The sequence below is a fragment of the Apaloderma vittatum genome, unplaced genomic scaffold (assembly GCF_000703405.1).
Source record: "Apaloderma vittatum isolate BGI_N311 unplaced genomic scaffold, ASM70340v1 Scaffold17876, whole genome shotgun sequence".
Lineage (NCBI taxonomy): Eukaryota > Metazoa > Chordata > Aves > Trogoniformes > Trogonidae > Apaloderma > Apaloderma vittatum.
The window spans coordinates 1-16,775 of NW_009721402.1; the positions used below are offsets into that span (position 1 = coordinate 1).

Below are 16,775 nucleotides of genomic sequence, written 5' to 3' on the forward strand. Positions count from 1 at the left end.
CAATAACGCCGCGGTGCGAAGGGGCTGGCGCGGCGCTTCGTGGCGATTTCAGCTTCCTAATCGTGCAGATCGCGGTAGGGTGGTTGGTGCAGGTGAACCCCTGGGCGAGTAGGGCACCGGGGAGAGGTGTAGGGCTTCATTTAAACGCCTTTGTGCTCCTCCTAGAATTTCCAACTGAGCACTCTTATGTGTCTTCTTCCCTGGCGTGTAAAAGTCTAGATAAAGGCCTTCACGGGTGACTTCAGTTCCTTACGTGATATTTGCCTTTACTCCTCTGAGACTTCAGATAGGCATTTTGAATTTTGTTCTGTGGCAGTGGTGTGAGACTTCACTTTTCCTTGTTGATTTGCTATGTTTTTTTTTTCTTAGTAGCCCCAATTCTAGTTGAGCTTTATTGAAAAGAGGACATTGGGGTTATAGTGCCTGAGCACTACTAGGTATTTCTGTAGCTGCGGCTTGTTTCGTGCTTGCATTTAGCTCATTTTCTTCCACTAGAATAATTTTTTATTGTTATTGTTTTTGCAGATGACACCACTGGTAAGCAAGAAGATGGACCAATTTCTGGGTGAGTCCAGAGACTGTTTATCCATTGTAACAATACATGCTGCAAAGAAGATCCAGCCCTGTTAAACGTAGCTTCATGACCGCTTTAGGCCGACGCTGTTGCCAGAAGCAGCAGCCTGCCCTGTTCCCCTCCCACGGGGTCTTATCCCCAGCCAGCACGCTTGAGCTGGTGCAGAATTTGTACGTTTGGAAGGTGAACTGGATCAGTTCAACTGATTCGAGTTAAAACTAACTGTTAACGCTTTTTTCCCCCTCCCCGATTAGTTTTAAATCAGATGTTTTCCGGTTTGATGTCCTAGGAAAAATGGTGCCTTGAGGATTGACTTTTGTGCTGGCCTGGTGTTGCTAAAAGTATGGCCTGTGCTTTAGCCTGGGGACGCTAAAAACCTTGAGCCTAGGTTAAAATCTTGATGGGATCAAATCAGTAGATTATTTGAGATCTGTGAAGCCTGTGGTTTGGGTAAGCCTTTCAGAGAGAAGTATTGGAGACAAGTCAACGATGAGTTTTGCCTTCTGTGCGTGGCAGGTGGTGTCTGTCACCTTTCCCTGAGCATTACTCCCCTGTATTTGTAGCGGTGTGTTTTGCACCAGCAGAGTTTTCTTCAGCAGAAATGTTATCTCTTTGCCGTTTCTAAGTGTAGCGTCGTTTTCAGAAGATTTGATCTTCGCTGGACTTCTTTGTGCTCAGCACCTTCAAAAGTTTGGTTTAATATTTATTGTCCTGTAGGGACGTTGTGATTCCAAGTATCTGGAATTTCTGAGATTGTTATGGATGCTGTCCTGCATAGTAGTAACTATGCTGCGCTCAGGGAATATAGAAACTTGGTCAAAACCAGGTTTTAGGCAGCTTTGTAAACTCTTACCTTAAAAACATCAAATGAACTTTGTGAGAAGGAGCAACTTTTAGATAAAAATTTGGTTGCATAAATCTATTGTTCCTTGCCACTTTTATCTGAATGTAGTTTTACTTTACAAGCAGGGCTACAAATCTGCTTTTCCTGCAACTGTCTCCAATAACCACAAGATGCGTGAAGGAAAAGTATTAGTGGTCATGCTAGTTCTGGTTTGTTTTTTTTTTTTCCCTCTTCCCTCTCCCTGCTTTTTTCTTTGTTGAGGATCTTCCTAAATGAAGTGCTGTGGGGTGTTTTAAGAAAAATGACTCTTTCTTTGCTATTCTGTCAACAGCTGCAGCTCCAGGGATATGTTGCTGGCTCTGTTTAGAGTATTTGTCCCTACCCATGAAGCAGAAATTGGGATTTGGTATCCATTAACGTTCCTTAGCCTAAAGGATGCGTTAAATACTGTCTGTCTGTGCAGGATGGCACTGAGCAGGGTTAGAGGTGACATTCTGGGGAAATTAAGTAGCTGCGACACTTCTTTGCATGCAGGTGATGGCTGTGGACCTGTCAGATGGTTCATTCCTGGGAAGCAAACAGGTTAAAGAAAGACTGTTCGCTAGATTTGAACTCCTGATTCATAAATTTTAATGCACACCCACAGATATCTCATGTGACTTGAAGCTGAAGGTAATGCTTGTCGCTCTTCCTTAATGCAGTCATCTTGGATTCTTAAGAAAGTTCTGGGGTTGAGATCAATGTTAGGAGTTCCTTGGGTTTGGCGAAAAAAATGGAAAAGGTTTTGGAGCCACCTGTGAGGTTTTTCTCCAGTGGCACAGCTTTGAGTCCTTACCTAAGAGGTTGTGGCTGCAGCTTTGAGATACATTTAAAGGCTGATTTTCCCGTCGAAGTCTTGGCTGCCTTTTATAACTTGAAGTGTCTTGAAGAGCTGTCACCTCAGGAACTTGGGGAAAACGGACGTGCGCTTCCGTGGTTAGCTGCGGGACCTTCACCCCTTCTTTTTGATCCCTGCTCTCTGAGTTGTGTTAGCATGGTCTTCTGACTTCCTTGTTTTGGTGTCTCCTTTCCTGCTGCCCCTGAAATGGCTTTAATCTGGGCAGTGTTTGGATTCTGTTAGGTGTTACATGTGTTTCTTTTTGAAGATAATCCTGTGTATGTTTTCTGTCCCCCCGGGGTTTTAAATTGATAGCAACATCTCCACAAAGTACCTGGAGGATTGAGATGCCTTGGCTATTCTAATTATCTCTTTTGAAAGGCTGGAATTATTTTGAAGTTCTACTATGTTTTGCCTATGACATTAGAAAAAGATGATCTCTCTACGTGTTTTCGTTCTGTAACACTTGGCATATTCTTTTCAAGCATGTGGATACCCACTTGACTCTCTTGCTTGGTTAATGCAGTAAACAATGTTAACATTTTTAAGAACTCTTTAACTGGAGGTGAATCTGAACCTCACCATTGTTGCATTAGAACTAATTTATAATGAATGAGAAGATGGGCTGGATAATTATCTTTCAATTTTAACTAGTCATTAGTGTAAGTTACTTGTAGAAACACTGAAACTGCTTTCTCCTTAATTTCTACAGCATGTATACCTTGATGCTTACTAAATATATGTATAATTACTAGCATCCCTAAGGACAAAGTGAGGTTTTACTTATTATGGCCTTATTCCTATCAGATGTGATTGTGCTGAACCAAAGCTGAAAGCAGTTCTAGCTCCCAGTTAGACACATGGTGCTTGGCCAGGCAGCCACGCCGTCTGTCACGTGTGCTTCGGAAGCACTAAACTGATTCTTTCCAACAAAAGCAAAGCCAAGCAGGGATGATTAATTTTTTGTCCTATAGTTGAGCAAACTGCCAGCAGAATAAACACGCTACGTGAATAAAGCCATTGTATGAAAGTCGCGTGAACAAATGCTTTAGAAATGTTTATAGGTGAACCTCTGGATTGAGCTTGTCTGTTTTCTGTTTTCTATTGCGTTTACTAGGCACACAGAATCTTCTCATCCTTTGCAAGATGCTCCTCAGGAGAACCGGCCTGTCAGCAATGAAGACCGAGAAATGTCGCAACACGTACGTATTCCACTGCAAACTGTAGACGTAGTTATTTTTGCACTTCCCAATACTCGTGGATAAAAAGACAGAAGTGTAAAAGATGCCGGTACTGCCTAGTACATTGCATTTGTAGTGTAGGAGTGTGCCAGAAGTCAATTCCCAATGCTGACTGCAGCAACAGGCTTCTCCTCTCAGCTACCTGGTGTAGTGGGCAGCGAACCGTGGTGCTGCAGCCTGGCAGAAAAAGCAGAACATGATGCCCGTTGTGATTGTGTACCTTCACCATGGACCTATGAAGGAGGTGTGGCAAAAAAGCCCTAGTTCTTTCAGAAAGAGCAGGGGAGAGGAGCTGTGGGATGTGATGACATTCTTGGAAGCAAGCTAAACCTTCCCCACCTTCAAAAATCCTATCCTGATTCTCATGTAGGGTCACTTCTTTACAGGACATAGTGGTTTCTGTGGAGGTACCTGTCTGTGATGAAGGCTGGTTGCTTCCATGGCTTTTGCCTCTGGAGACAACTTTGTGTAGCCTTGGAGAGCAGTAGCAAGTTATGTCTTTATATCAGAACCATTCGTTCTAGTAGTCCTTTGTTATACCAGCGTTGTCACGTTTGGCTTCCTGTCCCAGGGAATTGATCAGTTTTACGTATTAATGAGCTCCTGTTACTAGGCCCTTCCAAGTGGTGAAGATGAAGAAGACGACAGCGACAGTGACAGCGATGACGATGACGTGAAAGTTACTATTGGCAACATTAAAACGGGAGCGCCGTCGTACATGTACGTATGGCTGACTGCGGTGTTGATTTTTCGAGCTGAGGTAGCTCTAGCGGGTTGATCAAAAGTGGGCGTGAGAGCTGGTCTGTGTTCTGGGAGACATGAAAGTAACTTCTAGAACAGCAGAATGGGATTAGAAGCTCTGTCCTGCAATTGCTCCTTGGAGAATCCATCTCTAAAATTCATGGGTGTGCTGTTGGAAAATTAACCAAATAATAATTGCACTTCTTCAAGCAAAATCAAGGTGGGAAGTTAACATTTAACTCCTCATCTGTGAAAACTTCAAGAACCAGAATCTGTGTTTATAAGAATTTGCATAAGCTGTGAGTTTACTGATTTTCAGCTGTCTTGTGCTTTCATGATTCGGAAATGGTGAGGCTGGATTTGCAAACCGGGAAATTATGTCACTGACTTAAAATTGTAACTAATTTGCATTGAATAAAAATAATACGACAGCATTTTTGCTTGCTGCTAGCAGCCCTTCTCTTAAGAAAGTGACTTATATGTGCTTTGCAGCATATTCTAATTTTTCCACTTTATGGCTAATTCCTCTCTCTGGTTGTGCAGGTGGTTTCAGTCTGATGGAGTGCTCTGAGTAGCAATATTTTGTCTGCTGGCAGCTCACTAGATTTTGCAGGCATTCTTTTTAAAAACTGCTGCTTCTACCTTTCCTCATTCTGAGATCTGTCTGCAGCCGTCGGATTTCCATGTTCAGTTCCTTTTAAATACTAAGTCCATTCCTGGGTGGAGGGGGAACTACCACTCTTTGAAATAACCTTTCACAGTGAGGACGATCCTTGTGTGTTCTGTTGTTGGTCAGTGCTGTGTAGAGCAAGTTAGGCAGCAAGGGAATCTCTCTTTAAATGGGTTGAAACTTAGTACCAAGAATCAGAGAGGTCTGAATAAAACCCGAGTGAACTAAGCATCTTCTGAGGGATGGCAGGGCTTGACTATATTTTGTGTGAAAACCTTCAACCGAGTGATTTGTTCAAATACCAATGTAGTGATTCTTTTCCATGTAGGGGAACTCCTATGAATCTAAACTTAAAAACGGGTAGAGGCTATGGAGCATCTGCTTCAGGTATCGCTGTTATTTTTATCCTTCACCTTTTGCAATGTTTCACTTACCTGGCACTGACAGCTGGAGCAGCTGCAAATCTTGGTCTCTGTTTGGAAGACTATCAAATAAGTGCGTCTTTTTAAAACTAGGAATAGGAAGTGTGTTTTCTAAAGGTAGAACAGTCTGAGGGTCCAGGGTGCAATGGAATGATTTAATTACACATCACTGAACAAGCTGATTATAATCCTATTTAAACTAGGAAAAAAAATTCCATTGATTATTACTTCTATAGTAGAAAAACCCCCAGGACATTTCTGAACTCTGTTGTTGCCCTGGGGCCGAACATTCCACATTGCCTGGAGAAGAAGTTGAACTCTGTGGTCAGTTATTGAGCTTCTTGTAGTGTACGATACTACGAGAAACAGACTGGCCTCGAGTATCAGCTGCACATATTTCTGTAGATGAAATTTTCTCCACCGTTCAGTTTAGTTTATACTGTATATTGAGACTTGGGTTCTGTCCCTCTGCATATGTGAGACTGTCCTTTCAGTGGGCTTCATACACTTCCTTCCATTAATTTCCTTATGCAAATGACTTGTCTTCTGACTGAGAAAATAAGAAATTCTGTAACTGCTGACTCCAGTTAGTACATGGCCCAGCTAAGACTGGTCCTAAAAAAGTCTCTCTTTATGAGAAAATATGTGTCTTGGGAGGTAAAAATAAGTCTTTGGCTTGGGGAGAAAAATATTTTTGTTTTAATTTGGGGTAAATATCATGCATACTGTAATAATGTGTTTGTCTGTAGTACCAGTCTGGGTTGAATTTGCTTCTCTGCTGTTCGACTGAAGTGCTCTATGCCCTGGCTATTTATTTACAGAGTGACTGAAGTAATTTTTAGTAAGAAGTTGATTGTGGTTACCTATGTGCTGTAAAGCCAGCAATGAATTCACACTAGTGCTTTATTTCTGACTGGAGTAATTTGCTCAGCAAATTAGTGGATTAAAGGCATTGCATTAAAAGTAGTAACGGTTTCTCTCTCTCCAAAGCCAAGTTGCAGCCCAAAGGTATTGACTTAGATGCCGCAGGGAATATAAATGGATTGCCAGTTATAGAAGTGGATTTAGATTCATTTGAAGACAAACCGTGGAGGAAACCAGGTGGGGCCTCACAGTTTCTTGTGGTAAATATTTCCTGTAGTTTTAATTGTCTCTCTTTAATTTCAGCTGTAATTTCTATCCATTTATTGCTGCTAGGGAACAGGGAAGTTGGAACGATGCGTGTCGCCCAGCCTCTGATGTTTGTCTAGACATTCAGTGACATTTACTTCTACCTAAAATTGAGTTGCCTTTACTCTATTAATTTAATTTAACTTCCTTAAAGGGAACAAATTTTTTTTTTTTTAAATAATCTATTTTATTAATTCCCTAGTTGCAGAAAATAGCGCGCTGATACCAATGCAGTAATGTTTCTTGGCCTTAAAGTGAGTTGAGTAGGATCCAGATTTGGCTGTTGGTGATGCGTGTTCACCTCTCCATGTACAGGCAGCTTGCTTATTCCATCTCACCCCGGCCAAGCTCAGAGTCATCCTTGTGCAGCCTTCTCATTTGGGTCCAGACAAACAGCACTTTGCAAAAAAAAACTTTGGTTTTTTTGTATATATAGGGTCTCTTTTGTCTTCCTGGTAAGCATTAGGGAGTTTTCTACTCAGAAGCGACTCCAGCATCACTGTTGTAGGATGCTACAAATAAACTTCTCTTTTTCGTCTGAGTTTGATACAGAAGTAAATGAAAAAACAGAAGAAATCCAAGTTTTTCTGTGCTACTCTCTTAGAGCATGCTATGATGAAATGTTAACTGAAGCAAAAAAAATCCACTCGCCTCCTCAGAAATAATTCTTCTCCCCCGCAGTCCATGTACTTTATTTATCTTTGAGAAATATCGCTGTGCTAAGTAAGTAGTGCTTCTGTTGCGGTGTGGTTTTGGTATCTCTTGCCCAGCTGAAATGAAGGGCATCCCAGCACGGAGCAGTGCTGATAACCGCATCGACGGGACTCACTACCGAGCCAGCCCCAAAGCGCTGTGTGATGAACAGCAGCTTGTGCAGACATAACAGAAAACAGCCTGTTCTGCACGGGAGTTCCCATTGGTGGTTTATTTTAGATGGCCAGTCACTTGTTACTCAACGGCCTTTTAGCTTTATATCCTTTCCAGTTAATTGCTCAGCACGTTCGTCTCACTTTAAGTGAGGAAGAGGAAGGACAGTGCGGTTTGGAAGAACTGATAGGGGACTGAAATACAGACTGATAAAATAGATGTGCCAACACAGGCGCAGTGACACGACCTTTACATAATTTGCATGTTTGGGTGGTGACAACAGGAGGAGCGGCCTACCTGGGAGACACACTTAAACCTCGCTGCACAGATCCCGGCTCAGCGTGGTCCACGTGTTCTGCTTAGCCCTGGTTTAGAATTGGTTCGTCTAGGGATACCTTTGCGAGGGGGCTGTTTGAGGGGCACCCCAGTGGGGCTGGGAGATGCTCCGTAATGCCTTCCGTTGTGCGGTGGCGCCGTACAGAGGCAGTTGCAGCTACGTTTGTCCCTCCGCATCTGCTTTTTCTTGGCAGGCAGTTTGTGGCCACATCTCTTATTCAGAAGCGCTCGTGCTGAATTAGCACGTTTCACAGGAAGACTGTCGAAGTCAGATAACAATCTTGGAAGGCTCTAGTTAGGATTGTGGCTGAGCTGTAATTACTTGTGTAATCTGAGACATATCGCTTAAAACCTTCCAATTCAGCCTGTTTCACAAAATGCGCAAGTCCCAGAATCTCTTTTCAGGCCAGCAAAGGTCAGGGTTGGAACATGTCAGCTTATCTCTGCCAAGAGAAAGGTTCTGGGTACCATCCCGTTGCGGTGGTAGCTGAAACCGTCGTTCCTGTGCTCACCCCAGCGCTCCACTCATTTGGACGATTGCAAGAAATCAGTCTGAAAAAGTGCAGTTGGTGAATAATTGGTTGCAAATATCTCCTTGCATAGCATGTGTGCGGTCTGTGATCTGTGTCCCTAATGGCCCCACTGCCGTTCAGGTGCTTGTCCCCCCTCCCACCAAGAGTGGCAGCCATCTCCACTGTGGCACACGAAGGGTTTCTAATAGCATGAAATTAAGAATAAACTGTGCTCTCTGGAAGAGATTTTTTTTTCTTAGACCTTTGTTTAAGCAGTTAAAAGACAATTTGGAATGCAAGTCTGCCAGAATCCCCATGTTCACTTTTACTCCCTTTGTCAGGTGCTGATCTTTCCGATTACTTTAACTATGGATTCAATGAAGAAACATGGAAAGCTTATTGTGAGAAGCAGCGACGGCTCCAGCTTGGACTGGATCCTGCTCCTCCCATCAGCACAGAGAATAAGATCACGGTAGGTGACATGTTGCTCCTGCGTATGGCTACAGTAAAACTGGGACTTGTTTTGGTAATCACAGAGATAAGAGTATTAAGAGTGGAAGATACCGTAATACATAATTGTGTTGTGTTCCTTTCAGGGGTGAGAAATACAAAAAAAGTATCTTTAAGGATTAAATCTCTCTGCTAATTCTCTGTGAAATTCCAGCTGCCAGGCAGGTTGGAACTATTGCAGCAGCAAGCCTTGAGTGAGTTTCCAGCTGAGGGTTCTGATCCTGTAGATCAGCTCTAGAGAGGGGAGCTGGGCATCCCTGGCTGTTTTGCTTGTTGCTTTTGACTGTTGGAGACTGCTTTGCCCAACGACCTTTGCTGAAGTCCTCCAGGTGGCCAGCAGCTGTTAGTCAGAAGTTCAGCCGAAGACCCAAACCAGCAAGCATTACTTTTTCCAGTTTTGGCTTAAGGACTGCCTGAAAAAGGATACGAGATTATTAAATTTCTGCACTTCTAGCGGGAGACAGTGGGCAGCAGGCTGAGGCTGAAATAGCCGCTGGTTTACAGAAATATCTGGTGTCTTGGCTGAAGAATAGGTTGCTTGTTTGCAAGAGCTGTGTGACTGTTCCTCAGGGGAGCCATTTTCCCTTGAGGGTTAATCTCTGATGCTACATTGAGCTGAAAGTAGGGGCATTAAACCCGTGTGTTACGTGTTACCTTCCTTAGGTTCAGCAAGGACGAACAGGAAATGCCGAAAAAGAAGTGGAAAACAACATCATCAAAACAGAATTCAAAACCGACTTCTTGGCTCTGGTGGGAGGACGCATGAAGGCTGGGCCTCCTCCTAATAGGTAAGAGATGATGCAGACATAAAGGCCGGGTGTGCTGTGTTCTTCTTAGGGGTAGCTGGGATCCACCTGGACGATATCTGAATCTCCTCATGCCTGAAACAGAAGAATTTTTTAAACCGATGCACCAGTTGAAGGGGAAACATCTCTGGGAGCAGAAAAACCAAGGGGAATGCCTCAGCTTTGAGGGCCTGCGTTGCTGCCGGCTGGTGCTTACTTGGCTTATTCTCACTCCCACGATGTTAATCTTTGCCTCCTGAAGTGGAAGTGGGTAACACGTTTGGCAGCTGATAAGAGGAGCTATTGGCTTCTGAACCTGGGCGCTGTGCTGCTTGGTGCTTGCTAATTAGTTATTTTCTCCAGTCAGCGAGAGGCTGCGCAAGGCTGGACAAAGCCACACGACTGAGTCATTTTGATGGGCAGCCTCTGATGGGAAAACCACTTTGCCTTTATTGAGGCTGGTGGCTTTTTATCAAACGCTTTGGAAGAACGAGGCTATATGAAACCAGAGGAGCCAGAGCTTTGGGATCTGGGTGTTTCTGCTGCTTTATCCGCATTACGTTACACCTTTTGCAAACCTGTCTCGCAGAAATCAGCCCTGGATTCCAACTTCCCACTTTGTCTGAGAGAGAGCTAACTGTATGCTTCAAGTATAAGCTTTAAAGCTCTACTGAGCTGGTTTGCGTTTAAACTCTTTGGTGGCATTTCTGTCCCTCTCTGCAGTGCCATCGAATCAGTCGAGTTTGTTTCCAGCTGCTTGTGTATCTCATGAGAATTTTGCAGGTTTACACCGCTGCAAAACAAGCGGATGCTGTTGTAACTATACAGCGGTTTTTGTCTCCGCTTTCCCTGAGCATTATCTGGAGGTAACAGATGTCAGCTCTGAACCAGAGAGTACATCTGTGTTATTACACCTGTAAGAGGTGATTCTTTGGATCATTTTCTGGGTGTTCAGAGAGACCTGACTCACCCCTGCAAGCAGAGCTCAAATTGCTCGGAAGTGAAAAAGGACTTCTCATTCATCTCTTGTCCAATTTGAGTGCTGCCTCTAGAGAATCTTCCCTGGTTTAAAAGAATGTATGAGAGAAGTCTGTCTGAGAGTGAGGAAGACTGCTCCGTCTTATGTCTTTGAGACTAAAAAAGATGCATCTGCTTTGTACCAGGAAGCTGGGTGGGACAATTGATGTGATCGGTGGCCAGGCAGGCACGATTAGGAGAGTAGAGGGAAGACGACGTGATAAGCATGCCTCTGAGGAAAACCCAATTCAGGTAAATGCTTTTCTCCATCTTGACAAATTTCTGATTTTATTGCGCTTCTGGTGAACCCCAAACAAACGTCTTGCGCATTCCTGACCTTGCCTATCACTTTTTCTTTCTGCAAAGCAGTAAGTAGTGTATCAACCCTGTCGAGGTGTATACGTGTGTTGTTGTTAGATTATTCTTTTCCGTGTTGGGTTGGCATCCCCAGCTCTGCAGTGGAGGGCTTCTGCGTGGGGCTTGTGTTTCTGTTTTTGCTTTGAAGGAGCGTTTAGTGTAAGCATCAGTAGATGCAGCCCATGCTTCAGACTTAGAGTGGGCCTGTGCTACTGGGTCTTGTCCCTTAGAAGAAATAAAAGCCTGGGGTTTAAAACTGGACTCCGTTCTGATTTTGCATGTCTTCCTTTGACCTAAATGGGCACAATCTAGAGCTTTATTCTTGCTGCCATGAGGAAGGAGAAATTTGGTTTAAAAAAAGAAAAGGAAGCTGTGTCACCGTCAAATACAGCAGCTGCTCATCTGAAACCTGTATCAGTGACAGCTCCTGTGAACAACAGGCACTCACAGCACTGTTTTGCACAGTTTTGTGTGTACAGCTCGAATCCAGTCTCACTGCTGCTCTGTGTAGGAGCAGGTGCCTTGCTAAGCATATGGATTGCTTTGAGCCTGCCTTCCTCCCCAAAATATGTTGTCCCTCGAGCGCAGCATAGCCTGATGTTTCCAGGTGTCGCAGTGCTGCCTCTTTTGGCGGGATGCTGCCTTTCTGCCAGCAGGGTGAGGTCTTTGGTCCAGAAGCAAATTGATTAAAATGCTCTCTTCTCGTTCCTCTGCCTTCTAAGGTCCTTGGAGACCACGGCAGTAAGCCACAACCCCCACAGCAGCCCCAGCAGCCGTCACAGCCCCAGCAGCCACCCCAGCAGCAGCCGTTCGCACCACCAGCAGGCCCACCGCCGCCCCCGCTCGCTGGGCCACCTCCGCCACACTTCCTCCACCCTCCTCCACCAGTTACTTCTGTTCCACCTCCTCTGCATCCTCCAGGTATGTGTTCACACAGCAGCCTGGGGCAGTTCTGCGGACGCAAGTTGAGACATCCCAGGCGTGGAGCAAATCACAGGTTTAATCGTTAAACGCTTTGGGACAATCTAGCAATTAGGTCAGAGGTCCTTAGACCTGGCCAAGCATTATTCAGTGCCTCCATCAACCTATTTCACATTTGCCTGTGAATACTTAAAACATGGCAGCCACCATTGCAATTGTAATAAAAAGGTAGAGAGATCATCGTTTGGGAAAATTGACAGTTTGTAGGCTAGTTACTGCTTAATAGCACTGATTTAGCTGATGGTCTGCTCAGATATGTGAAATTTATCCACAAGTGTGCTTTTAGGTGTAGCTTGAGGTACAGCAATGACGTGCTCTACCTGTTGTCCTCACTTGTTTTCCTTGCTTCGTTATTTCCATAGGTCTTCCGCCGCCTGGCCCCATTCCAGGTAGGTGTTACACTCTCTTGATGACAGCAGTGATTCTGAACACAGAGATGGCCCTGTCTGAGCATTTGGATTCAGTGACACAAGATAGGATGACACCAAGATCCATTTTAGGGCGCTGTTAATTTAAGGCTATGTTACCTGGTTTGCATGAGACAAAGTTACTCATTTTGATCAATGGAGCAATAAAACCTTTGCTGTCATTGCAGCGTGTCTGCATCCCAACAACCAGGCTTTTCTGTCTTCCACAGGACTGTAAGGGGTGATGTTTACCCCTTAATTAATCTTATGTTTAAGCTGAAAAAGCTACAATAGAAGATAGTTCTTTATTTTTCTTTCCATACTAATACAGCTGTGGGGTTTTAATTTTGGTAGGAATATTATTCCGTTTCAAACAGGGCTTTGCTTGAAGTAAAAAGATGCTTTAACTGCTTTTAGCTGTAAGCAGCAATAAAGCTTTATTCCGTCACGGCAAGCTGTGAGATCTCTGGGATGACTTTACGCTTCTGTGTCTAGGGTTGTTCCCGCCTCCTCTGGCACCGCCACCAGCTCTCCTCATTCCAACCTTGGATGGGTAAGACCACGCCTAGGCTGAGCCGTCGGTACAGCTCCTCCTCAGAGAGGAAGGGAGGAGGACAGAGCTAAAATCGGGGCTCGTAATTCTCAGCCTGGTCAGGGGTCAGGGTGGGAGGTGAGAGCAGAGGCCGTAAGGAGCCCTCTGTGCGTTGGCCTTGGTTTGTCTTATACGTGACACGGGAAGGAGTCGATAAAAGCTGCGCATGTGCTTAGAGCAGTTGGCAGCCTGTTGTTAGCCCCAACCTGTAAAGATTCTCTGGGTATTTTGTAAGTGATTTCCACCTGATTTGGGGAAAGCAGGGCCAGCCATTGAGTTAGAGCCGTTTCAATAGCTGAGGAAAAGCGACTGCACCTGTGTATGCGTTTGGGATTGCTGCAGCACAAAGTGGGAGAGATTCACTGGGACCGTGGGTTTCCATGAGGGTGTTCCGCAGCCCTTCAGAAAAAATCGGGTGAACTTGCAGCACGGACGTACCTGCAAGGGGTCACCGGTGTTAGTAACTTGCATCTTTTTCTCTCTCCGAAGGCAGCCAGCCAGCTACAACAACAGGCAGCCTCCTCCCTTTGGCTACAATTCTGCAGGTGGGCACTGAAGATACCAAACACCCAAACTGTTAGATCTCTTATTACTCTGGTATTTAGTAGTTTAGGCTTTTATTAAGCTGATGAACATGATGTTTGCGTTAAGTGTCTTGCTTGTGCTTGTACCTCAAACTGTCCCAGTCACTAGACGTGTTCTGAGTTTGACCACCCCATAAAGTGTTGCAAAGCTGAGTGTTTTGCAGCGATGGTGACTGCAATTCTGCAGTTGAGCGCTAAGCCTCCGATCACTGGTTTTAGTGCAGATACCCAGCGAGAGAGAAGCTTCCCCGTGTGCCTCAGCAATGCGTTCTTGTGCTTGCTTGCACATGTAGTTGCTCACACTCACGCTCTCTTCCTTTTTCCCCCCACATTCAGCTTCAAATCTCCTCCCCCACGCTGTGCTCTCCCTTGCCTGCAGGCACATGCAGGCATCTCTCCTTCCGCTCTGTGAAGGCAGAGGCAGTGCAGGATTTCCACAAGATTTCCTTCCCTGTTGCAGCCCTGCCCCGATGCCCGTGTTCTCTCCCGTTTCCTTAGTGACCAACCCTTGGGAGTGGCAGCTCCACCTCTCAGCGGTGACCTTAGGGCAGAACCTATGTAGGAGACAGGGGTCTCTCAGCAGGAGCTGGGGAGTGCGTAGCCCTTGGAGCAATGTGCCCTGTAAGGGGCTGGGGAGATATCCCACCAAGTCTGTAAATACCTGGTCCTGCCTGCGTCTTCCTGAGGGGAAGAGGTGTCCCTGTGTTCTTAGGAAACTGCTGAAAGTAAAAAGGGAGCATGAGGACACAATGGGAGCTGGAGACTAGATGATCTCTGAGGTCCCTTCCAACCTGTGATTCTGTGGTGGTTGTCTCTGTGGGTTCAGCTGTACCTCCCGAGGTACGTTTGGAAAGGGAGGCACAGAGGATGCTGCTAATACTTCAGATGAACAAGGGTTCTGCTCTCTCTCTGCAGATTCAGGTTTCATCAGCTACCCCCCCATTTCCACGTCCCACACGCCCTGGGTGACCACGGTGGACAAAGGCACAAGCAGTTCCAGCAGCAGCCATTGGGAGTACTCAGGCTCCAGGCGTGAGAGGGAGCGGGAACGGGAGCGGGAACGGGAACGGGAGAGAGACCGAGACCGCACTCCCACCACGAGCGAATACAACAAGTGAGTCTGGATTTTCGGCAACTTCTGCTCACAGCTACCCGGCAGGGATCCCTGGAGGGCAAGGACGTGTGTGGTCAAGGCATGGGATTAGAGGTTGCACCGGTTAAATTTTCTGAAATGTTCAGGGAGGTGACACTTAGGGTCAATAACTAGAGGACACGCTAGGAGCCAGCGTCACTGACTGATTTCCTGTGTCTGTTTTTTGTTTAAATCCAGCAGAACCAGTTACACTTGCTTCCCCACCTGTAACGCGAGGCCAGTAAATGCAATAGCCCCTCTCTGTTTGCTAGGTATTTCACAGCTCAGTGTGAAACATGGGCCGTGGAAGCTGCTGCTTCTTTTCTTCTAAAGGCAGCTGTCAGATCAAAGGACAAACCACCTGTGCTTTGCTCAGCTCTCCTCTAGAGGCTGTCAGGGCAAGGAGTGCCGCTTGCCAGGAGTCAGCCGCGAAATGTAAATCCTTAACCAGGCGTTTCTGCAAGCAGTGCTGGAGACAACCACCTTGGTGGGAACTGATGAGATCTCAGGTGACGGCAGTGCTGGGAGCACTTGGGAAAGGAGGCTTTCAGCCTCCGGTGTTGATCTAGAGAGCTAAAGTGAAGGCCAGGCTGCAGAGACTCTTTCTGAACCCATCACTTTGCTCTGTCACAAGGCAGTGTTGGTGTTCTGCGGGCTTTTCAGGCTCAGAAATATCAATAGTCATGCAAAACACGATCAGAATGCACATTCCTGGCAGAGAGGTGCTGTGAGCAAATAGGGCAACGTTTTCCTAACCTTTTGTGGACTTTTCCCCCCCCCTCCTTTTTTGTTTCTTTTCTCCTCACAAGCTTGCAGGCACTGTGGCTGGAAGAGGGAAAAGCAGAACAGAAGACAAACTTGCTACAGTTTGTAGAGCTGAACCTCTCACGCGTCCTGAGCAGGTTCCTGCTGCGGCCAAGCCCAGTGCCCAGCACTCCTGAGCACATTGTTGGCATTTCTGGGTGTTCTCGAGCACGCTGACCTCTAAGGTCGTGCCTGGCAAAGCAGGACAAGCAGCCACGCTCAGTGGAGTCCTCCGGAGCACTCTCAGATGCTTGATAGTGGACATTTATTTGCCTAGCCTGTTCCTCTGAGTGTTGGGCTCAACTTTCAGATTTCCTTTCTCTCAGAGTCGCTGTGGGCCGTGTTAAGCCTTCAGATTTTGGCTCGCCAAAGTCAAACAGGGACTGTGAGACAGAGAGGGGAGTGTGGGATGTGTCTGAATGTGGGGTACATGTGTGTGGATTGACTGAGGTGCCTTAAGCAGGTTTAGGCAGAAAAATCATCTCAGCTATGCTGGCAATTTGAGTTTTTGAACTCACGGAGGAAAAAAGTATCCCTTAGTTAACTCAGGCGAAAGAACAGTTTAGCTGGGACAGGAGTGGCGTGAGGTGAAATTCAGACCAGGAGACAGAAGGGTGAGAGAAGCATGTTCTGTTGGTTTTGAACAAGGTGGCTGCATGTACTGGATGAATTCCAGAAGGACTGTTGGAGCAAAAGCGCTGAGACTTTGCCACATGCCTGCTGCTGAGGTGCTCCCTTGGCAAATCCAGAGAACAGATTTTGTTAAACCTTCCACCTTGAGAGGCGGGAGAAAGCCACGATATTCAACAGTTTGGGCTTGTGAGCTACTTAACAGACAAATGGTGAAGGTTATTCCACTGTGGTTAGAAGCTGGGATCGGGCTGCAGCAGCTTCTTGTTACGGACTTTTTCAGGAGCGTCACGAATATCTCAGCCTGTTGATAGAGTAAGAGGTGACGGCTTTTGGTGCTGAGGATGGGATTCTACGATCCCGTAAACGTGGCTCCTGGCTGCCCACGAGTCCCCGAGTGGTGCACTCCTCTGCCTCACTTCTCCTTTCTCTTCTTAAGTGATGATGAACGATACCGCTACTACAGCCGGGAGCGCAGCTACGACTTTGAGCGCGACTACCGCCGGAGTCGAGATCGCAGCAGGGAGCGAGAGGATCGTCACCGGGAGCGCAGGCACAGGGACAAAGAGGAGAGCAGCAAGCATAAATCTTCGAGACGGTAAGAGCTCTCTAGGGCTGAGCTGGGCTGGTCATGGAAACACGCCTGAGCTGCAGACAAGCAGCTTGATGCTCTCAGAGCGAACTGTCACCCTAGGTCATGCTGGTTTCCTGTGACCTGCTAA

The 16,775-nt window shown here is 46.1% G+C and overlaps 1 protein-coding gene across 1 annotated transcript; it reads left to right on the forward strand.

Annotated features, from left to right (window-relative positions):
- Window positions 1–525: 525 nt before the first annotated feature.
- Window positions 526–16,655, forward strand: LOC104269600 (pre-mRNA 3'-end-processing factor FIP1-like; the record flags this gene model as incomplete). The annotated part of the gene is made up of 14 exons (XM_009871382.1): window positions 526–565; window positions 3,413–3,497; window positions 4,150–4,256; window positions 5,276–5,334; window positions 6,360–6,470; window positions 8,596–8,726; window positions 9,428–9,552; window positions 10,713–10,818; window positions 11,646–11,844; window positions 12,267–12,293; window positions 12,807–12,864; window positions 13,393–13,448; window positions 14,403–14,601; window positions 16,493–16,655. Coding segments are annotated over 14 exons (1,466 nt in total), but the record flags the coding sequence as incomplete, so codon positions are not given.
- Between the last annotated feature and the right edge of the window lie 120 nt (window positions 16,656–16,775).